Here is a 24,281-nt window from a genome sequence, read left to right on the forward strand (position 1 = left end):
TAGTTGGAAATCTGAGTGTGCCCTTTATCTATTATCAAACATGATTACTTCCCTTTAACTGTTAGTATTAATATTTTTAATGAGATTGCGTACTTTTTCTGGGTGATGTGAGTTCAAGCGTGTTTAGAAGTCATTCATGTATGTGTCATAAGAATACCAATTAAATAAGTGTTGCGTTTCGAATGTTATATGTTCTATACATAATAGAGTATGTTATTTACAGCTATGCCTGTGGTACGGTGTACTGAGCCAGTATCGGCTACCAGATAAATCGGCCCCTTACCAAATCGACCCCTAGTTGAAACAGTTACCTTTTCGGCTCACTACCAAATCGGCCCCATTCTGAAAACGTTTCGGCCCCTGATTACGGAGACGTTTCGACCCTTATTATTTTTTTTCTAAATAACAAATTCATTTTTTATTTGAATAGAAGTTGTAATGAGGTATGATGCTATATATATATAAAGGTATTGTATAATAAATAGATTTAAAGAAAATATCTTTATATCTGGTCACAAATATATATAAGAACACAGATTGTTTATTAAAAAACCGAGTCATGCCATGTAATACCAGCCAATTTTTACACTTTTCATTTCTACACGAGAGTCAATTTCAGCTACACATTAACCCTTTATTGACCTAGAATCTGACCATGTGTTTAATATGTTATCATATCTTGGGAGTTGCTGTAGTTCGAGTCAAGATTTGGAAGAATGTATTTAATTTTGCCCAGAAAGACGTGAAGAAGTATCAAGTGTTAGACATAATTACTGAGTACTTAATTTACTAAAACTTATTATTTACTTATTCTTAAACAAAAATATGTTGTTTTTTAATGAGTAACATTATTTTTTTTAGACATATGACAGATGTTAATGAAAATGGTATGCTTAACCAACCGTTTTATTTGGAATGAAAATGTAACCTATATTACATTATATATGAATCTGGCCGTCTCATAGGTCGAATTATATTTAAGGCTAGATGCTTTACTAAGCGTATGGATATTGATTTTAAAATGTCAGATTTATTGGGTTCGCATTTTTTAACAAAAACACACACTCTTATTATTCACTTTTAAAGCTTTGTTGTTGTTGTTTTTTTCACTGTAAAAATATTGAGTTCGTAAGTACACGTATACACCATGGAAAATGGAAAATACAAACGAAAAAATACATCACATTGGCGAAACTGAATCTCCGAATGTTAAATTTACTTCAATTTTGTTCATATCATCATGAACACATTCTGAGGCGTTTAAAATGCATTTTCGTATAACTGATTGCGATTTGTTTTTTCAATGTTTCAATCTAAAAAATGGCTTAGTTTTGTGTTCATCTGGCATTGTCTTCATACCGTGACCGGTGAAGAACATATTTTGACTCACATAAAATCACGACAATGGTCGCTGTCCTTGAGTAACTCCTTCTCTGTAAAATATTGACACAACCCCACACCCCAAATAATAACATGACTCCCAACGATCGTTACTGTAGCTAGGTATTTAACCCCACCGAACAGAACCGTCTATGTTGGTCATTTAATACGTGTGCTCTTCAGTCTTAGTAATAATGCTGCAGCTATTGCTGTTGATACTACCACTAATGCTTCTGCTATTGCCACTGTCTACACCACCGCCACAACACCACCGTCACCACCACCACAACCATCACCACCACCGATGATGATGATGATGATGATGATGATGATGATGATGAATGATGATGATGATGATGATGTTACCCCTAACACTACTGCCGCTCCTGCTGAATTGTTGTTGTTGTTGTTGTTGTTGTTGCCACTTCTACAACAACAGCTACTACTATTCCTTCTACTAACTATCATATAACTACTACTGATGCTGCTAATATCGGCTAGCAGTTAATCAACTATATGTTGCTGTGAATGAAGGAACTAAGCTTTTTGTATCAATGTGAAGACCCTTCATTTATCTATTTATAATGAGCGCAAAGTACAATGAACCCTTAAAGGGACTGTACACCAGATTCGCCCCAAAAATGTAAAAAAAAATTGTGTCGGAGACCGGGTTCAAACCCGTGTCGCCAAAATTGCAGTCCAGCGTCGTATCCACTGAGCTACGACGGCTTACTCTATTAATTACATAATTAAGCTATACACGTACCTCGGTTATATCACGTGATAACACCGACTAGCCAATCACGCATAAGGAATTAATTCTACCTGGTAGACATACCCAGTAATCTTTTTAATGGAAAAATACGAAATAACTGCTAAACTTAAATAAATTGTAAACTATGTGGTACTTCAGTTAGTAAGTTTCAATTCATTGTACACATCGATGCCAAGTTTATGTCAGTTTTCGACAATTTTCTTTTTTTCCCGCTATTTTATCATACGGAGTACAGCCCCTTTAAGTAGATTTTCGTCATCCATAGATAAACGACTCCCCGGTATCATTTTATTAAATACACATGAGTCATATCATTTTGAGCCGGTAGTCGATAAGTTTGACTGGGGTTCGTGATTCTATTTGGGTCAAAATACATCCTCACGCCGGCCAGATCCTAATAGCCTCTTATAGAACAATACCGTAATCAAGTTGTTAAATTGAACGACTTGATTACGGTATTGTTCTATAAGAGGCTATTAGGATTTGGCCGGTGTGAGGAAAATATTTAGCTGTTGGGGAACTAAGAAATATAGTTAGTACATTTGTACTTGATGTTTTCAATCTTTAAACATAATTCAAGAGTGTGGTTTAGATAGTTAAATATTGTTATCAAGGAGATATTCATAAACAATATCAAAGATGTAATGCTTAGCTTAGTTAATTAATAATTATACTTTTTATAGTTAAGAAAATCATGTCAATACTTAATAATAAACTCGTATTGATTGTCTTTGTTTTATTTTTGACAAGTGTCGTAATAAACAAAATGAGATGAAGCGTTTAACCTAAGAAACATGGACGTTAGAAAGATTTTTTTTCCGAAAAAGGACCAAAATCATTGCTCCCCTGAATTTCATGCTGGTCGTAATGACCATTAAATGAAATGAATTAGCTGTTACAGCAGATAACCGATAAAATTACATGGAGAACCAAGTCAGCCCTTTAACCCTTAGCATAAAACCACTGAATGGAACATTATGCATATGGTGCTAATATCCAGGTACATGCTGGCATACAGGGGTTCCTTCTTAATCGAAAATTGGATAGGATTTCTTGGCATGTAAAAAAATAAATCATTAAACTTCCAAAAAAATCTTGAAATAATCTTGAAATAATATACATAAGCATGTTGCTTATGATTTACAAGAGGTATAATGATATGTGTTTAATATCAAGTCCAATGTCTAAAACTGTATCAAACACATATCACCCGCTGTAGATGGCACCAACATTTCTCAAAAACTCCTCGCACGTGCCCTCATGCGAGTCATATGAGTCTAACTCATCCATAATCCTGGCGTCAATGTCTACATAACGCTCTCTACGCTGACGGTCAAGAACACTCAGAACATCGCGTACTGGTGACTGAAAATAAATAATAGAGGAATACGAACACATATAACATATATTCTGTTCAAAATATGTTTGGTTCTTTTAAGATTCACTCTTACTCTCAAATAAGATTTACCAAAATTTATACAATTGTTTTGATATGTCGATAACTTACTAATCTATACTAAATATATATATACATAGTGACGTTATTTTAGTTTATACTTGCATCGATAGGTACCAACCCTTCCCTCGTTCCATTAGCACTACAGGGCTTGCAGACGAACTGTACTGAAGTTAACTCTTTCCTTGCTTTCAAGTAATATTCTCTGGGGATGCCTTTTAAGATGGATAATAATTAATGAAAAAAACGAAAACTGATAGTTATAAGAGGTTATTTTTCTACCAGACAGACGGTCTTATGGCGAATTGTCACATTCCACAGGTGTCAGACGTTGGAATTTGTGACACTTTACAAGTTTATTCGTCTACACTCAGGTCACCAAAAAAAAATGATAGAAAGTACACAACTAAACGTTATCATTATTCTGTGCATTTTTATATTTAAAATTTAAAGGGTACCTACTTCTTTTAACTAAACTAGATTTTTTTTTTAATTCTATGCACAATGTCAAACTTTTATATGTATTGAATGCAAAACAAATATTGAAATAGGGTATATTTTTTGTGACAATATTGAGAGCAATAGTATACCTCAAATAAGTACAAAATAAATTGATGGTGTCTACAAAACATTTATATTGCTAACACCTACCTGTATCGCAGACGAAATGGGGACGAAATGGCAGGGCCGAAACGTCTTATAGTGCTGCAAATCAGATCACATTACATGCATATTTAGAGGAGTAACTGGTCTATGTCTGCCAACAAGGAGTTTTATATACCAAAATGTTCGCAATGGTATGTAGTTTCTGGAATAGTTAATCATTTGGCTCAAGACCGATGCAGAGCTGAGAAATCCAAGATGGCGTCCAAGATGGCCGCCAAATCAAAAAAATATATCGAGTATTAGTATTTGCCTATTTCCATTACTACATTTGAATTTTCAATAACATATATCTACTGATATGTTAGTAGGTAAATAACCAATGCAAGATAAGTGTATTTTATTACTATTTTTGTCGTTTTTGTTTATTTATTAAGCTAAAATATGCTTAATTATGCGCAAAATAGGGGTTTGGGTTAGCATTTTTATATGTAGACTGAAACAAACATCTGTATTTTTCTGTTTAAATGACAATACAGAATATGGGTATGCAGGTATAATGTTTTCCTGAACAAATAATTTATAAATGTGTATGAAATGACACCGAAAGTCAGATTTAATTATCACATGGCAGTATATGAGTAAAATTTACGTTTTAAAGTAATTTAGTACTAACTGCAGAACGTTGTGTTATAAATAACGCGTGTTATTTAAGAAATGCGTTATAGTTATATTACACTGGAAACAAGTGGTGGCATTCTTTTTATTCATCGTCAGAGCTTTCAGTGTCTTCGACAAAGACGGATTCAAGTGTGTAAACGTTCGTGCACATCATGTCGTCTGTGTTAGTATTTCCTGTGCAAGAACATGCCACTGTGCATGGTTGTCTGTTTGCAAAGCAAACACATGTTTCGCTACATATTTCGCATCCGCAAACGAGGTCGTTCAAGAGTTCCGGTGCAGCGGCTGGCTGACTCATCATTTTTGGTGTCAACCCAACTTCGTCTATTTCATATCCAAAGTCGGTAAATGGAGGAAGATTGTGTTGCGCTGTAGTGGCATGTCTCCATATCCACAACTGGATCACACATCTTTGCAGATGAAGATTGAGGGTGTCTGCGGTTGGGGGAATGTTCCTGGGATGAACAGAGGACTTGGCTTTGATGCATCGTAACTGGTGAAGAGTTTGCACGTCACTTCCCCCGTACAAACTGATTACAAAACTAGTGCATGCTGTTCTTTGAAGTTCGGAAAGCAGTAATTATTCGCCCAAGTTGAAGAGAGGTTGGTAGTTCGACGCGCGCTCCGTCAGCAATTTGAATGCTCTTCGCTTTCCCTTTCCGAAAAATCCGCTCGTAGTATCACATCCTGTGATGCAGTATACTGAGAGCAGAATATTTAATTGGTCTTTAGTCAGTTTGTCGATCAACTGGTGGACTGGAATAAATCGTCTACCATCCGTGTGTAGAGTAACCCTTCCAGTTGACATAAACAGATGAGCAGCGCCTATATATCGATAATGATGCAGCAATAGCACAAGAACATCTGTGTCTGGAGAGTGGATTGCTATACAAGTTGACCCTCTATCCGCCTCATACTTGGCATGAAGTATCATTACAGTGTCTGCTTCCTCTTGGTTTGTATCGAGTATGGGTTGATTGCAACTCCCATTTGTGGTGACAATAACGCATGGTGTGCTTTTACCACCATTGATCAAGAGGACTTCCTGGGCTTTTAATTTAGTACATGCATGTTCGGCCATGTATCCACTGTAAAACTGGATCAGTCTCTCCTTATTCTGCCCGTTACTCAAAAACATTTTCCAGTCCTTCGGTACTTTAAGCTCACCCCGGACATCAACATTTCCACAACTACTTTGGCTACAATCACCTCTGTATTTTCGTGTTTCCGTTTTCAAGCCATTTATGCTATATTTATCGAAAATTATATTGATTTTCGTCACTTCGGGCGATATTTCACGGGCTTTGCTGAGGGTATATTGTTGAAACTTAGCTGCCATGTCAGTGAATGTCTCTTGCTCACTGTTCATAGGTAATGTCTGTACAATAGCCATACCATCAAATATGACTACTTCTGGGTTGTCTGTCATTTCTCGTGTGTTTGGCAACAGTTCCTCCAACTTGGTCATGAAGTCCGACTTCTTTGTTTTGATCATATTTCCTCCATCACTGAACATACTCAGTGGTACTGTGGTATTTTCAAAGGAAAATACACGTTCAGATGGCACCTTCTTGTATGCATTTATTGCCAATAATCGTTGAAACATTGCTGCCCCATTAATGATTTCTGCCTTTTGTTTCTTTGTTTTTTTCTGCTTCATGTCTGACATGGTTTTTACATTACTTCTTTGCATTGGAGCAAACACGTTTTTCTCAGGTGGATCTGAGCCGTCACTTTTTGCAATTAGCCTTTCAGACACAAATGTTTCGAACATCTGATGTCCTCTTTCTAAACATGTTGTCATCGATTGCTGAACTTCCTATGTAGCATGCACACCTGTCGCAAAATTAACAAGCTTTTCAGGCGCGTTGGTTAGATCAAAAGGGTCGATGAAATTGTTGTCAAAAAGGTTAGCCATTTTTGTTACAGTTTTGTCATAGTTGTCTCGTTTTGCTTTTGTGTCACTATGGTGTTTGGTGTTGTCCTCGATGTTTCGGCTGTCTATGCTTTCATGAAATACCGTGGAATATCGGGATGCTAGAGGTCGTGCCAGAAACCAACGTGCAAGGGCATTTTCTCTTAGTGTCAGTCCGATGATTCCACCGGACCCCTTAAGAGCTTTATTTTGAGTTACCTCGAGCGTGTAGTCTAACCAGACATTGTTAAACTTCCCGGGTGCCAGTTTGGTCGTGTAAAGACCTGCAAGAAATCCCTCTTCGACTTCCGCCGGTAGCCTGTTCATAGTCAGAATTTGAATTGCCATATACTTAGCATAAATTGTACGATTGGAGGCAAACAGTAGAGGCATAAGCTGTAATTTGGCATGTTGATGTACTTTCCAACTTGGAGACCTTGTAGAAGCCAAGAGAAGTTTAAGGGGTGTTGATACTCTTGATAAATAATTGTCCCATACCCGGAACGTTGGGGATACGTTCCGACCCTCCTCTCGGAATTCGTCGAGCAGAGGCACCACATGAGTCGCAATAGCTTCGCAGAAACTTTCTATTTCAGGCTCTGGATAAGAATCATCATTCATACATCTGAGTGTTGACAAGACCGACGTAACGTCATGATGTAAATGTTTGTTGTTGTTAATACACCAGCTTTCAAAGTTAATGAGCAGACGGCTGTATAACACTTCGTCAATCAACTTGAAGGCTGTCAATGCCCGGTCGAAATCTTTCCCAGTCATGATGTTGGCTGCTGTAGCTTGGGCATATGTTCCAGCATCGGTTAAAAGATGCTTCAGACCTGCTTCCCCGTACAAGTAGCCGATTCCGGCAAAGATAGACATGAGAAGGTGCATCCCACCTTCGACGGGAATAACACCTTTCAGAGAAATGTCTTGACTCCATACAATTTCACAAGCTTTTGACAGCAGTCCCATGTCAAAAATTACAGGGATATGACTCTGTCCTAACTCATGCATAACCTCTTTGGCCCGAAGAAGTGTTGTGTACACAGTGCTGTAATCTGTTGGTTTGGCCATGATGATTGGGTTGTAGGCGATAGTCGAGATGGTTTGATTGTCTTGCCCAATTGAATTTGCGAAAAAAACGCTCCAGTTTGGAACTTTTTTATCTTCAGCTACATCATCACAAAAGACGGAGCTCCGTCCCAATGAGTATAGCAACTCCTTCAGTCTCGCACTTTTTACAGCATTGGGCTCTACTGGATGACAGAGCTTTCGAAAACGGGAGTTGGTCTTTGACTCGGTTTCTTGTAAGCAGTGAGGCAGCCTAAACTACCACCTGGTAGGCACTTTTTGTCAAATGTCCTTCTGGATGATTTTCCTAATCGTTGACTGATTCTGTTTTCAACACTTGTACTGGACACTAGAATACTGGTCATTGCATGAGTAGTCCTTTTCCCATCAACCGTCCTCTCATTATGGTCCCAATTATCTGCCACTGCGACCACAAGTTTACCCCCTCTCTGTTTGGAAGCAATATTATCAGGTACAATTCCTCCAGATGGTGTAACTTTCTGTGCTGCAATTGCTTGATGAGCAGCCGAGGTTAGAAACATTCTTAGATCAGGATACGTTATTGTATATCCAAGTGCTGACATGTCTTCAATTAAGTGGCGGCTGTTGAATTCGTGGTAGAGATGAACACCTAGCCCAAGATGCTTCGGTGATGGGGTTGACGTAACTAGAGTAGTAATGTCACAAGCGAGTGTTATACATTTTCTGTTTGTGGTTTCCGATGCGGCATTGAAACATTTCCTGTCTGATAGCCAACATACAGCTTTATAAAGCAAAGGCTCGCAAAAGTCTGCTTGGGCAGACATGTTCATTTCATTAGGTGAATAGTATTCAGAATGATAATACATATCGACTGTAGAATTATAGTCCATTACTCTTTTTCTTAAAATGCCAATCGCTTTATGCACAATAGTTTCGTCTGTTTCTGGTTCTGATTCTGTGGTGTTCTCATAAGAGCATTCGTTGTCGTGTTGAATAATTTATTCAAACTGTTTCGCTTCTCTAATGGCCTCACCTATCGTTTTATTAGACGAACACACTAAATCGGATTTGCCATGCTGGTGGACAAATGCTATCTCAGGCCATATAGCCCCAAGCAGCTTCTTTAAATAAGCACCTTTATAACTATGTGCAGTTGTACACCCCTCATCTGTTGCTACTTGGATAAAACGTTCTCTTAACGTAGACAAGTAATACACTTTATTTTGGACTACAATCGAGTGCTCGTACTCTTCCTTTAGCCTTTCTGCTGCCTTTTTATATATTTCACTATATTTGTCAGATGCATTGAATACAGTTTTGGGTGGAGTACGGCCATCAGTGCCTGCATAACTGTAGTACGTCGCAAGACAGCCTTTTCTCCTGTGATAGCGAGCTTCAACTGCTACAAGATCACCATTTGCAACAGCACTTAACCGATCGATAATTGTTTTATCATTGATCTGTAGAGCAGTTTTTAACACCTTGTGATATATGGAATTATGGTCTGTAGAAATACAACTTTCAACATACGACCAACTTCGTGAATAACCTTGTGATGACGATTTACAGTTAGGGTCACATTTACATCCACAAATAAAACAATGTTCTTTCCAGTCAAAGTTATCACTGCAAGATCTTGTTTTTAAATGTGTTCCAATATTTTCCTTGTTGGCCATATTCAAAACCCAGCGTTATTCCAGCCGATGGTTCTGAAAGTTAATACGTTTACATTGAGAATGACATGCAACATGTTCTCTTATACATATACGGATGCTGCTCAGGGAGTTTGAGTAAGAGTGTTTTAGCTTCCTTATAAGAAACATTACGATCTCTTTGCAAAATGAGTTGACATTTATGAAGTTATCCAACAGGCAACAGTATATGAATTTTTACATAATATTGTGTACTTCAAATTTTCTATATATATGAAAACATTTTTTTTTCTCTCAACATGTATGAATTTTGTTATAATATTGGTATTCTACAAGTTACTAATGTACTGATAAATTACTAAACTGTATTTGAGTTTATACAAATGTACATAATGCATGAGCTATATACCTCTATATGTAATATGCATAAGAATCAGTTTTGTCCTGTGCGTAAAGTGTGGTGGTGGTCGATTTCTTGTTTTGCTCATCAATGTGTCTAAGCTGTTCACAAAAAAGCTTCTAGATGGATTCCCTGAAAATAATATTCATTTTATCTTATTTTACATAGATATAAGCTTGACGCCATCTTTCGAACATATCGGATATATATTTTATCGAGTATTATATGGAAAATACTTCGTCAAGAAGGATAACTTGTATATCCGGCTACTAGTGAGTATCCGATTACTACTCATGTTTCTTAAAAAAAAGGTCATGGGGTGTGTGACAAAAGAACCAAACATACCTAGTTTTTCACCCTTACTACTTACCTATTTTTTATCTGCCTAAATTCGTATTTTTTGAATTCATATTGTACATTTTAAAATCGTTTAGTTCTGTTTAGTTCTGTTTCATACTCAAGTGACACTCCAAACTGTACTCAAACTGTCTCTTAAAGATATTGAATGTGTAGCAAAACATAAAGAAACATACTTAATCAATTCTATGAAATGATACATACCATAAAAATTACTTGTCTCCAATATATCAATAGCATCAAATGAGAACACCACTGACTTACAAACTTACAGTAGATTTTTCCATGGCTTAATTATATCAAGGGGGAGTAACTGCTGAGATATATTGTAATCACCAGCAAGAAGGTTTACTGATAATCTCACAGTTAAAGGTAAATGTAGCATGCGCCTTCTGTAAAAAGAAATAAATTAAAGAAGCAACACAGTTTTATGAATTATATTCAATCTTTTTTTGAAATGTAATATATTATGATGGGTCTGACCTCTCATAAAATTATGCAAACTTACCCCCCTGTATTCTTCAAAATGTAGTTGCCACCTTGGCCAACAAATTATGAATCATTAAAAAGTGTACTTAATTGTTTTAATATGTGTCTAGTATAACTATGAAGTGTAAGAATACTTAAAAACTAATTAAAAATAGTAGATCTATAGTAGAAAAAGCGCAGTATGAGGTACCGCTGAAACTCGTTTTAATTACCCCACCCACATCATATACCTTACTGCAACATGACATCTCACTAATTTTAATTAAAATGCCACATACATGAATGTCCATACTCTGTACTTCCATTTAAACTGAAAAATACATATGTCTGTTTATCCTCTTTCAGTCTGCACATAAAAATGCTAACACCAACCCCTATTTTGCGCATAATTTAGCATATTTTAGCTAAATAAATAAACAAAAATGACAAAGATAGTAATAAAAAACACGTATATCGCATTCGTTATATACCTACTAACATATCAGTTGAAAATTGTTATTGAAAACTCAAACGTAGTAATGGAAATAGGCAAATATGAATACTCACTAAATGTTTGTATTTTGGCGGCCATCTTGGACGCCATCTTGGATTTCTCAGCTTCGCATCGGCATTGAACAAAATGATTAGCCATTCCAGAAACTACAGGCCTTTGCGAACATTTTGGTATATGAAACTTGCTGTTGGCAGACATAGACCAGTTAAGTGCTCTATACCTCTCGAAATTTGCAGCACCATTAGGGGCCTATTTGGTAAAGGGCCGATTTGTCTCGCTCTCCCCAGTATCCGATACAGATATTTAACTTCGAAAAAATAATAGTATGAATATGAACTTCCTGTTATTGTTTGGGTGACATTTCACAATTATTATCAAAACTTCATTAACCATGAGAGACACTCGTCATTAATAAGGAATTCAGATATATAAATGTCTCCTGTAAGTGCTCCATTCACTACTGATTCAACCTTTCGAACTGTTCAATAATTAATTAGGAACTTTGGGGAAGTTAAAAAGTTAGGAGAGGAATACAGGTTAGACTTAGAGCCTTCATAATAGCACGGACCTATAGTAATACAGGTAAAACTCGGCACATTTATTCTTTGTATTACTAAGCTTATTTTAGGCATGACAGCTTAAGCCTTGCACAGTACAGTAAAACTGCAGTCGTTTGAACAGGCGGTTGTTGGAAAACTGGCAGTCAGTCGAGGTTGAAGCTTAGTCCCGAACATTTTTCCTTTTATTTTCATATAAAATATTCTGACGCTGGATCGCAACTTATATACTGGTTGACGGTACATTTCCGAACAGGGCACAAATCCCTAACACCGGCTAAAACACGCGTTTGTTTACCGTGATCGATTATTCGATGATCTAGATCAATACAAAGGCTTGCATTGGTCACACTTGCGAAGTTTCATCTTGTTTTGTTAAGTCTTTTTCTAAAAAAATGCCATTCAATGTTCATACCTTAAAGATCAAGGTGTAGCACATGGGGGAATGACGTCAGAGGGCGCACGCGCATCTTTAGGTTTTGCAGTTATGTTGACCTACATTCAAGATATTCATAAATAGAAATCACGGTTTACATTCGAAGCGAATGTTTAGAAAAAAACATCGGAAACAATAAATCACTTTGCAGCTAAGTGTTTATTTAATGTAGCATACTTTTTAATTATAATTGTATGACCATGTATTTTCGCTTTTCAAGTGTTCGGTATTTGTGCCCTCCATAGCATAATTTTAAGGGTGATTTACTGTCCATAAAATGAACAATTTTCGACATAAAATTGATGAGATCGTGAATATGTACTTTGACAGCTGTTTTCACATGAACCAAAGATGTTTCATATGGAATTTTAACTTACTACAACAAAAACTCTCCAAAAAACTGAAACTGAAACTGATTTATTTCATTAAACGCCTATTTCTATATAAATATTCAATGGCGTTGTACACACAATACCAAATATAAGAATCACAAATTATAGAACAAAATCAAACACTGAGACATATACCATATAAAACATGTCAAACGTAGGTAGCAAAACTATAAAACAATAAGAGAATTATTAAAATATTAACAATTCACGATACATACTACTTCTAAAAATTTAAATAACCTGCTTTAAAAAATGGATCGTTGTGACTAAAATAAATTTATACATCGATGCCACGAATAACAGAGGCTCGAATCAGCTGAATTATATTAATAAAAATAAAAATAAATTATACATGAGCTTGATTAAGATGATAAAAGTACACTCAACTTAAGACTTTAAACACTTTAAATTACAATATATTACAATAAAAAATAAATCAGGATTCTAATAATTCATATAAATATCACAGAACACAAATAACAGAAACACGGATAAGTCCAATCAGTCTATTTTCTATTAAAACCACAGTATGAACAATGACTAGAAAAATGCATAAAAATCTCTAAAGAAGTGAGTTTTAAGATTCTTTTTGAACTGTTCTATGGAAGACGAGTTCTTGACGTGTACAGGCAGTTTATTCCAAAGAACTGGGCCTGCTGTAGCGAAACCCCGGTCAGAGAATGATTTTCGCCTATTAAATGGGACATCGTAAATAAGTTCTGACGTAGCAGAGGATCTCAAACCGGCACGTCGATGCATTTTTACGGTCAATAGTTCCGTGAGATATGATGGGGCATTTCCGGTTGAACAATTAAACATTAAACACAGTATCTTAAATTGAATTCGTGCTTTAACTGGCAGCCAATTGAGCTCGAATAACGCGTCTTTAGCACTGTCATATTTGACGCTGAAGAACAAGTTTCGCACACATATTTTGTATACGCTGCAATTTATATAAATCACAATCGGCTATTCCGTAAAGTAATGCATTACAATAATCGAGATGGGAGATGACAAGCGACAAAACAAGAATTTTGGTAGCGTCTACGGTCAGATATTTACGGATACTTTTAATCCTCAGATAGTTAAACATAGCACTTTTACACTTAATTCGAATATGTTCTTTAAAATTTAGAAACTGGTCAAGGTAAGCGCCCAAATATCGCACAACTTTCACGGATGGGATATTGTCACCTACAATGTTGATTTCAGTTGTGCAACATTTATTTAGTTGAGAACTATGTCCGAATAAAATAAACTCTGTCTTCGATGTGTTCATCTTAAGTTTATTCGCGTTCATCCACTCATTTATTGTGGTCGCACACTCTTCAAGCTCTTGTATGGCACTGTGCTCCTCAAGCTCCGAGGCAGGCCGGAAACGCTTGCCGGCAATATGGTCATCGGCAAACCCGTACACGGAAATTGACGGTGGAATGACGTCAAACAGTGTGCCAGCATAAGTGAGGTACAGCCAAGGGCCGAGGCAACTTCCCTGAGGAACACTGCATTCCAGTGACCTCGAGGATGACATGGCGGCGTTGACACTCACACGGCAACTTCTGGGACGCAGATACGAAACGACCCACGCCAAGGCCGAGTCAGCAATGCCATACTGTTTGTGGAGGACATCAAGCAGGATGCTGTGGTCTACAGTATCGAAGGCGGCGCTTAGGTCGAGTGCAATCAATGCCGTCACTTCCTGTTTCTCCATGCCGTCCAGCAAGTCGTTGACCAATCTGACTATTGCCGTTTCACACGAGTGATAGCGTCTATATGCAGACTGGTTCACCGGAAGGAGACTGTTGGCTTCGACGTGCTCATTTAGTCTTAGTAAGGCTGCCTTTTCAATCACTTTTGAGAGGAACGACGGGTTACTAACAGGTCTATAATTAGATAGATGAAGCTCGAGTCCCGCTTTCTTCAGTAGTGGTCGAACGATAGCCTGTTTCCAATTGGATGGAAATACACCTTCTGCTAGTGATAAATTGACAATTCGCGTAATACATGGTAAAAGTTCGTTTAGAAATGACTTCAATATATGAGTTGGTAAGATGTCAATGCTACAAGACTTGGTATTCAGTTCACTTATAATTCGCTTAACGTCCGTTTGCGAAAGCTCCTGGAAACTGTTGAAACACAAGGTGTCCTTAGGAATAGGCTCAAAACACTGGTAGTCATTGAGTGCATTTCTGATAGTGGCAATTTTGTCCATAAAAAAATCTGCGAATTGTTCAGCTAACGTTGTGTCGTTCACGGCAGAGGGCATTGGATTTTCAGATTTGGTGCCAGTAAGTTCAGACACTATACGATACAGGTGTTTGGTATTTCCTTTTGCGTTTTCAATTTTGTCAACCATGACTGTTTTCTTCTGTTTGCAGATTTCATAACTGTACAAACTTCTGATTTGTTTAAAATATTCAAATTGGTCCTGTTGTCTGTACTTCCTCCAAATACGTTCAGCTTTACGTAAGGTACGCTTAAGCTTCATGATGTTATCATTGTGATCATTATCTCCAAGATAATTGTAAAAAAAATAAAAAAATGTTCGGATTTGTGACCTTAGCCAGTAAGCACAAAACCTTATGATTACCTCAAGGTCATAATTTCACACATATACCTGAAAGCATTGTCCAAAATAAACAATTGTCAGGTGTTAAATTTTCAAGTTGTAAAAATGCAGTGACAGATGAAAAAGAATTTGATAGGTGTGAAACCCAATTATTACCGTTTACGCATGACTGCTAATACTTTATGAGCATTTCAGATGATAGTTGTGAACATTTAATGACTATGAGCATTTCAGATGATAGTTGTGAACATTTAATGACGAGAATTTAATCATAATTATTCTTATGTTATTGTTTTTTTAAAAGCAACTTTTATTGGTTTTTCTTTTACATTTTCACATTTAGTATACTACAGCTTTTGAACATATGAGCAATTTCCACAACTCATTACATAATCCATGCCAATGTAAACTAACAACTTTAAAGTTAAAATTTATGTTGTAAGTAATTTCATAACAGACTTAAATGGAAACTTGGGTTGTTCAAATCATCAGATCACTCAGTGCCCGGCGTCCTTGAGTGATCGCCGTTTTACTGTAGTAAGTAAATACTGACCAGATGGCGTAGGGCTAGAGCTAGAGGGACTGTTTATGGGGTGAGGTTGTGTGTCCAAGTCAAACTGAAGAAGTTGATAATGATATCAGTAGTCCCTTGCCTTGAGCTTGGCATAAGAAGGGAAGTACTGGGAAAGTTTGAATATAAAGAATATGTTCTGACCCAGGAAAATTGTCTCCCATGATATGGTCCTTATCACCAGCGCATGCAAATGACCCAGGGTTCTATTCTAAAACAGTAAGGGTGTTGCACTGGATGTATCTCATGGTAAAAAAACCCCACAAAAACATTAAAATTGAATGATTTTGAAATCAGAATTTCATGGGTTAATAAGACTTCTCACGCAGTCAATATGTATGTGTATCAAACTTTTACAGAGTAGCACAAGTTGGACTAATAAAATGTACATGGATTGCTATGCAAATCTAAATTTACTAAATATATTAGTCCATCATATGTCGTGTCTAGATGGGTAATTTTACTATCCTGTAAATGAAAAATGTTTGGCAATTATAAGGCTATTCTGTATTCAGATGGCCTTGTCATTGGGCTTTTTGGCCAGCACTGTAGTGAGGTAGGAGATTGAATGTTGGCTTTTGGAACAAGTCAAGAATTCAGTGCTGAACATGTAGTTATATTATCTGAAGAAGAAAAGGTAGTTATAAAGCTTTTTCTCGTTAGTTTTTTTTTTTATAAAATCACAATTTGGGAAATTAATGTCCCTGAACTGTAGCTTTTATTAATTCATATAGAACACAAAAATACAGGAACATTTCTTGATGTATTTTACAGTGTACGTGTTTATATTTAATTTATATTTTCAGCTGTGATTTTCTTGGCCTGCCACATTGTACACTATGTACCGAGACTTCCAGCGTACAGATAGCAACACAAGCGGTGGTTGCGAGGCACCACGCTATGTGCCAGATGACACAGAAGCCTCCGCCCTGTTGCAGTACTTGTCTCGGGAAGAACTGGATGACTACATTTCCCACCCAGAGAAAATAGATGCAATTGTGAAAGACTTACATCAAGTAAGACCTCCTTTTATTAAATTGAAAAATTTATGCTAGTTACACTAGCATAATAAATGCTGAGAGTGGTAACCTAAAATTTGATAATAGAACTTTTGTTATAATCACATCATGCACATGGCAGAATTGACTATTTGGCAGAAAAGTACCAGTATTTAAATGTGTATATTATGCACCAGTCATTTGTAATAATGCACCCCCCCCCCCCCCCCCCCCCCCCAGGTCCGGGGGTATACCTGGGATAGCCGGGGAAATGGGCTGTGTTTTAACCTTTCAGGTGGCCCCTCAGTGCCGGGTGAATGCGGTGGTTTGTCTTCGCACAAAATATAGCGGGGAATGGGCCTTACTTAGGCTCCCTAGGGTGCAGGGGCATTTGGCGGGGATTTGACCATCAGTTCATCCCCGCAGGACGGGGATTTTAGCCGGGGTTGGCTGGACCATAAGTCAAAGTCCCCGCTATTCCCCCGGATCTGGGGGGCCGTGGTTACAATTGACTGGTGCATTACATTGCATCCAAAAATGAACAAGCAATATATATATTACCCTGTATAAAAGAGTGCCAGTATCATTTATGCATTATAACTACAAGTATATGTTTGTCATTTCATTAATTTTGTGAGATTTTTCTCGATTAAAATGTTTATTAAAATTGAACAAACTATGATGTTGTGTGTGTTTTTGGAAATGAAATTTAAACTCTTGCCTTTGTTTCAGGTAAAAAAGATTCAAAAAGATCGAGATACAATTGTGGCTAAAAATAAAAGTTTAGCGGAGTATAATATGAGTTTACAGAGGCCATTTGCTGATCGTAAAACTGAGGTTGGAAGATTATATGAGGAAGTGAACAGTATGAAGTTTTCGTTGGGTACTGATGTGGCCTCATTAGGTAATAGTTTCTTTAACTCTTACTCTGACATAGAAAACCTGAGTGCTGACATAACATCTTGCTAGGGACCCCAATTTTTAACTTGCTATGCCTCCCTGGGACCAAAATAAACTTTTGTAAAGTATAAGCCCTAATATAATGGGACCATATAAATAACATAAAGTTTTCAACCAAGATCATAGATGGTCAAAGGACCTTTCCTAACGAGAACTCTATGAATAAAAAATCATAAATTTAAGTATACTATTACATCTCTTTATGAGTATAATGTTGGTACTTTAAAAAAAATTGTAATGTATAAATGCATATATTTTTGTAAAATTATTTAGTGTATTTTTGCTATTTAGTTTAACTTCATAATTATTGGTTTATAGGTTAGACAGTTCGTGTTTCGCTGTTAATATAAAACTCTTAAATATTTTAGCATTTGGAATGTACAATACATCATTTAAAGTTAGAAATACTGACTTGGATCTGTTTCTACTAGTCTATTACATTTGAGTAGATCAATAGTCTGAATCATACTGCCTCTCTGATATTTCAAGGGGTTCCACCTTGGTGCCTTAGCAGGGCGTTTACTGGGTTACTGATTTGCATATAGAGGCGGAGCTTCTATGCTCACAACATTACAGTAACATTATACATTGAAAAAACAAACTGTTTTGGGATATCTGTTTTACACGTGTTTATTATCGTCACGATGATGTTTTTGTGTGATTTTCAGAGTCCAAGACAGGGCGCCAAACGCACGAGACAATGTTAGCAATCTTCCAAACTCAGGCAGCCTCATCAGATGACCAATCAGAGGTTTGTTGTGTCTTTTTCATATACTGTATTCATTATGATTAATTTTGCTTATCCAACTATTCTGCGTATTTCATAAATTCAAAATAACTGATAAAAGTACTGTTGATTGAAAGTTGAAATTGAATTAAAATTGAAAGTGTTAACAAAGAATTGTTTTTAGAAACATATTGAGCTCTATGAATTGCCTTGTAACTGAAAGCTTGGATGACCAATATTTTTATTAATGTATTATTGTATATATATATATACAATTCTTCAATGTTTAAATTTACATTCTGACAGTATTTTTTTCTTGTTTTTTAACCCTTTTATTAAAATAATTATATTCAGCAAAAGAATTCTGTTACAAAAGGCCAATATTAACAGTAGTTATAACATTAGAAGGTGAATAATAATGTTTAAATGATTATGTTCAAAGTTAAAATGCAAGGACTTAAAGACTGACAGTTAGAAATTTCATTTTCAGGCCATAGCAGATGAGTTTTGCGGTGACAATATGACTTTAGAAACATTTTTGAGTCAATATGTTGAAAAGAGAACTGAGGCGTACATAAAACGTGCAAAACTGGAGAAAGTAACAGACTTGTTAAGACAAGGTAGCTCCACAACAAACAGCACTGCTCCCTACCCCAGCACAAACTATTCCCCTAAACCCCAGCCAGCGTCACCGGGATATGGGACTGTGAACTATGGATCTGCCCCGTACCCGAGTTACGGAAATGTTGGAGGTTCAATGCCAATGCCATCTTCGCCTTATAGATGAGGCTGGATTGTGTTACTAGTAGGAGCGTTAACTAAATGTTAACTGTTGTTAGACATTTGTATTGTTACAAAAGTATGTACATGTACATCAATGGTATGCATTGTTTCGAACAATTATTTATTTTTAGCGCAGTTGACTGTGTTTTTAACTGTTTCAGAAGTTTTGCACCAATGCCTAAAGTGGGCTGATTTTACAATCGGCATCCATTGTTTACTCAGTTTTTACTGTATCAGTATACTTTATAATTATGAAGAAGAAGAATTTTCTTATTAATCATCATTTTCATGTTTAACTGCAGAGTATCATCAGGCTGTATAAGTTTATACACCCAAATGAGCATGATAAGAATATACAATTGCTCATTACACAATCTCCCCATTATGGATTATTAAAATAAAACTCTTGTTAAATAAAACTCTTGTTTTAGAATACATGCCTTTTCTGTATCTCTGACATTTTGGTATCATTTTTAGCTGGCGAGTTTGTCAAAGCTAAAATATGAGGTTACTTGTATTGAATTGCCTTGATGTTGTCAAATGCTTTAATCTTGGCCATACTTTAAATGACAGTCAGGTAATATAGCCACATAGTATGAAACTTGTAAGGTAACCATAGGTTACCAATGGTAGTACACACAGCTTTAATTATTGTAGAGTCATGTCCCTTGATTCAGATCTACTTGGAAAAAGGGACAAGCACATCCACTTGGTGTACTTGATCTTTTTTCAGGACTTACTTTATGCCTCTTATTGAGGCAGCTGTTATGTATCTGTGTGTTCACTAGGCAGATTGCTAGTGTTTAATGTATAGGTATGTCAACCAAGCTTTTTGAAGGTTGACCGTTGTGTAAGCTGGCAAACTTGTTATAATGTACATGTATGCTGAAGTATCAAATTCCTTATAATAAATTTCATGTGTTATATCTGCATCTTTATTATCATACAAAAATATACTTCCATTATAAGCCATTTTAACTTGCTGGATTCTGCAAATTGTATGTAACACTGCATCAACAGTAGTTATTTTTTTAAACAAATTAAAAGCAACATTGAATTCGACATTTGTTTGATAACATGAACAACTATCAGGACTTGAGAAAATGATATAATTAAATAACTTGTTGACATCTGTTTCTCACCTACTGATATAAAATTTGTGCAGGACTAAGATCCTTGAATGAAACAGACCCTTAAGTATATCCCTTGCAGTGTGATGATGAAGCCCAATTGAATGTATGAGTTTATTTCAACATTTACTTTATTTCAGCTCCACATTGTTTTTTATTGAATGTCTGTCTATATTAAAAACATGTTTTTTCAAATGTTTTGAGATACATTGTAGATACAAATTCATACAATCTTGATGACTTAACACAGTTGCTTTGTATGGCTGTTATAGTAATGTTGATATTTAATGTCAATAAATGATTTAATTGAGAAATTGAGACTTCTGCATTTACCATTCCCCCACTCCATGACCCACACTTTAAAACGATCCCAAGACTGAGTTTTAAAAGCATTTTCCAATATAAAAACTTAATAGGTAATTGTGTTAAACAGATTACCCAAAGAACTGTGTAACTAATTAAAAGATATTTTAGTGACAACCTATAGAAATGTTCATGATCCTTTGTGTGTTTGAATAAAATTGTGTGTTTGAATGAAATAAAATCGCAGTCTTGATTTTGATAACGAAACTGAAATCATTAGTAAACACACAACTAACTCCACCTAAAAAACGAAAAATAAGTATATATTTTCATTTTTACACACCCAATGGTTTTTGCAATAAGTTTTTCAAAATACTCAGCAGGCAATGTCTTCTCCAAGTTTCTTCCAGGATTTTTAGCTCGACTATTCGAAGAATAAGGAGAGCTATACTACTCACCCAAGCGTCGGCGTTGGTGTCACACCTTGGTTAAGGTTTTGCGTGCAAGCAGACATAGGTTAATATCTCAGCAACTACTTGAGGTATTGCATTGAGACTTTATACAATGGTACTCAACCATCCAACCTACTTAATTAACCAAGTAAGATAACTCTAGTTTGCATTTAATGCAAATAATAGGCCTTTATTATTTGACTTAGAAATTCTGGTTAAGGTTTTGCATGCAAGCACACATAGGTTAATATCTCAGCAACTTCTTGAGGTATCGCATTGAGACTTGATACAATAGTACTCAACCATCCAACCTACTTAATTAACCAAGTTAGATAACTCTAGTTTGCATTTAATGCAAATAATTGCCCTTTATCATTTGACTCGGAAATTCTGTTTTAAGGTTTTGCGTGTAAGCACACATAGGTTAATATCTCAGCAACTACTTAAGGTATTGCATTGAGACTTAATACAATGGTACTTAACCATCCAACCTACTTAATTAACCAAGTTAGATAACTCAATTTTGCATTTAATGCAAAATAATTGCCCTTTATTATTCGACTTAGAAATTCTGGTTAAGATTTTGCATCTAACAACATTTAAGTCAATATCTCAGCTACATCATGTATTGCATTGAAACTATAGATATGTATTCCAAACTATCTAACCTACTAAATTAATGAAGTAAGATAACACTTTGATGCAAATTATGGGCCTTTATTATTTGACTTATAAATTCTGGTTAAGTTCTTGCATGTTAGCACACATAGGTCAATATCTCAGCAACTACTTGATGATACTTTTTACAATGGTATTCAACCACCCAACCTAATTGAATAACCAAGTTAGATAACTGTATTTTGCAAATAATGGCCCTTTAGTATTAGATTTAAAAATTCTGGTTAAAATTTTGCATGTTACAACATTTATGTTAATATCTCGGCACATCATGTATTGCATTGAAATCTAATCTAACAGTGATCCATGCATGTTCCGCCAAAACTTTTCAATCCTTACACTGAAAAGCGGCGGAATAGTCGAGCGCTGTCTCTGTGACAGCTCTTGTTTTTTTTAATTTGCATGTCATTTCCATTAGCCTGTTGTGAACATCTTATCATCGACTGTCATATATGTTATCAAATAACCTGTCTGAATTAAATCTTGAATTGCAACTCCTTGGTGCCTGCACATTTATTTCACTAGGTTTTTATCCAATGCCATGTGAGCTTAGTAATCACAGTCTTGTATGTCAGTCAATAAGCTTCTAAGAAACTATTTCTAAATTTGTGGCCTTTTTAGCTCATTTAATAATGGCAAATTATAATTTTTTGTCTGTCCATTGTTGTCATCAATTGCTACAGAAAGTTCTCCAAAATTGCTTGGCCAATTTTATACAGACCTCACAGAAACAATCCTTGTGTGGACCACTTTGACGTTGTTTTAAAACATTAAATCCCTGAATAACTCAGATTGCCATGACAACAGAACGGAAAATCAATAATTTACGCAAATTGGTATAAAGTGCTGGTCTGATAAAAAAAATGAATTCATGATTTGTCAGTACATGTTTCTTTTGAATTTTTGGAAACATTTTCAGTTACAGTCAAGGTGAGCATGATTGCATGCTGACAATGACACCACAAAACAGACGAAATAAAACTATTTTTCAATTTAAGTTCTGCATAGAATTTATTTCTTTGGCAAAATTGCAAGGAGACCAAGGAAGAGTAATTCATGAAATGTTTGGTTAAAGTAAGCCAATTTGCTTCCACAATTGTACTTGTACTTCAGGCAGAATATCATATATCTCTCAATTCATGCTCATACCTCAATAAAGTTAAGACTTTCATTGTTACCTGAATATTTTCTGATATTGCAAAAATAAGAGTTCAGCATGTACAATTCTATGAACAACTTTGCAAGCAGACCACCAAATGGTGATTTCTTAAAAATCAGCCAATTGCTTAAAGCCTTACACAAAAATAGATCAAGAATCATAACATAATATTTAAGCCAAATAAATGAGATTTACAACCAACTTGTGTTTTGGCAGTTGTAAACATGACTACCAAGTTCTTCTTCCAAATAGGTACAGTCCACACTCGTGGTGGGTCGTCGTACTGTGATCATCTGAACAAAAAACACTGCAATATTGTGGCAGGTTTTCAATGACTGACAGATAACTTCCGTCTGTGTCCCGTACCTAGTGACGAAACGATTATCGAGTACAATCGATAAATCGTCGCTGACAATGCTCTGTCAGCTACAGTCGATAGCGGATGTCCAAAATCGATGTCGCTAATGTTTCTTCCGGTTACTACATATTGTGTTTGTTTAGTGGTCAGTCGAGTAAATGTCAATTTTACTTTACGGTAAATTCTCAAGTTTATTTTCCTCTTACACAAATGCTTAAAAACTTACAAACTCTCCCAAAATTACATTTTTTTTAATTGTTTATATATTTCATAAACCTTCAATTACCTGTCTCTATGGTGTAGTTGGTCCGGTCTTACCTGCAAATACCGTGGATCACAGCATGCAGTTTGTAGGTAGCTAATTTACTTTTTTTGTGAAAGTTTAATGAAAATAAGATAGTCTTATAAAATGTTCAATATAACGGGTTATTGAATGTTAAGCTGGTTCACAAATATTAAATATGCTTCGACATGGATAAAATGCTAAGATAACTTACTTGGTGCGGTGTACATTATTTTGCAATTCATGTGCAATTATTAAGTATATGTTGTGTTGTTATGTTTTTTCGTTAAGTTATTAAAGACAGAAAAAGGTTATGGAAATTTACTTACTGTTGCAATATAAGTATCCATCATGTGTTTCCGGTATGGATAGAAAAATCCGACCCGAGGGCACTTGCGCAAGCCGGTAACGAGGCTTGCCGAGTTACCGGCCACGCAGCGTGCCCGAGGGTCGGATTTTTCGATCCGGACTGGAAAACATGATTGATATTTTTTCTTGCATATCTAAATTAATCAATTTGTGGAAAAAATGATGTTGAAAACGAACTTTTGTACAATAACACCAAAAAGCGTGTGCGACGTTGTTTACTGACGTCATACAGCGCAGTTACTAAAAATAGCGTTTTTTTACGATTATTTATTTTCAATTTTAATTAAAAGTCTTGCAAACAT

At 35.9% G+C, this 24,281-nt stretch overlaps 1 protein-coding gene across 2 annotated transcripts; it reads left to right on the top strand.

The window, feature by feature from the left end:
• The first annotated feature begins 11,571 nt into the window (after positions 1-11,571).
• On the top strand, positions 11,572-20,691 carry LOC128232676 (vacuolar protein sorting-associated protein 37C-like). Of its 2 annotated transcripts, none has more exons than XM_052946375.1 (5): positions 11,572-11,695; positions 16,586-16,795; positions 17,510-17,681; positions 18,406-18,488; positions 18,955-20,691. In XM_052946375.1, exons 2-5 carry the CDS (start codon positions 16,619-16,621, stop codon positions 19,249-19,251), a joined length of 729 nt encoding a protein of 242 aa, XP_052802335.1. In that variant the 5' UTR covers positions 11,572-11,695; positions 16,586-16,618; the 3' UTR covers positions 19,252-20,691. The 2 variants fall into 2 exon arrangements, with proteins under 2 accessions (XP_052802335.1, XP_052802334.1); XM_052946374.1 differs by having other exon boundaries at positions 11,582-11,836.
• Positions 20,692-24,281: the final 3,590 nt, after the last annotated feature.

The sequence above is a fragment of the Mya arenaria genome, chromosome 4 (genome assembly GCF_026914265.1).
Source record: "Mya arenaria isolate MELC-2E11 chromosome 4, ASM2691426v1".
Classification (NCBI taxonomy): domain Eukaryota; kingdom Metazoa; phylum Mollusca; class Bivalvia; order Myida; family Myidae; genus Mya; species Mya arenaria.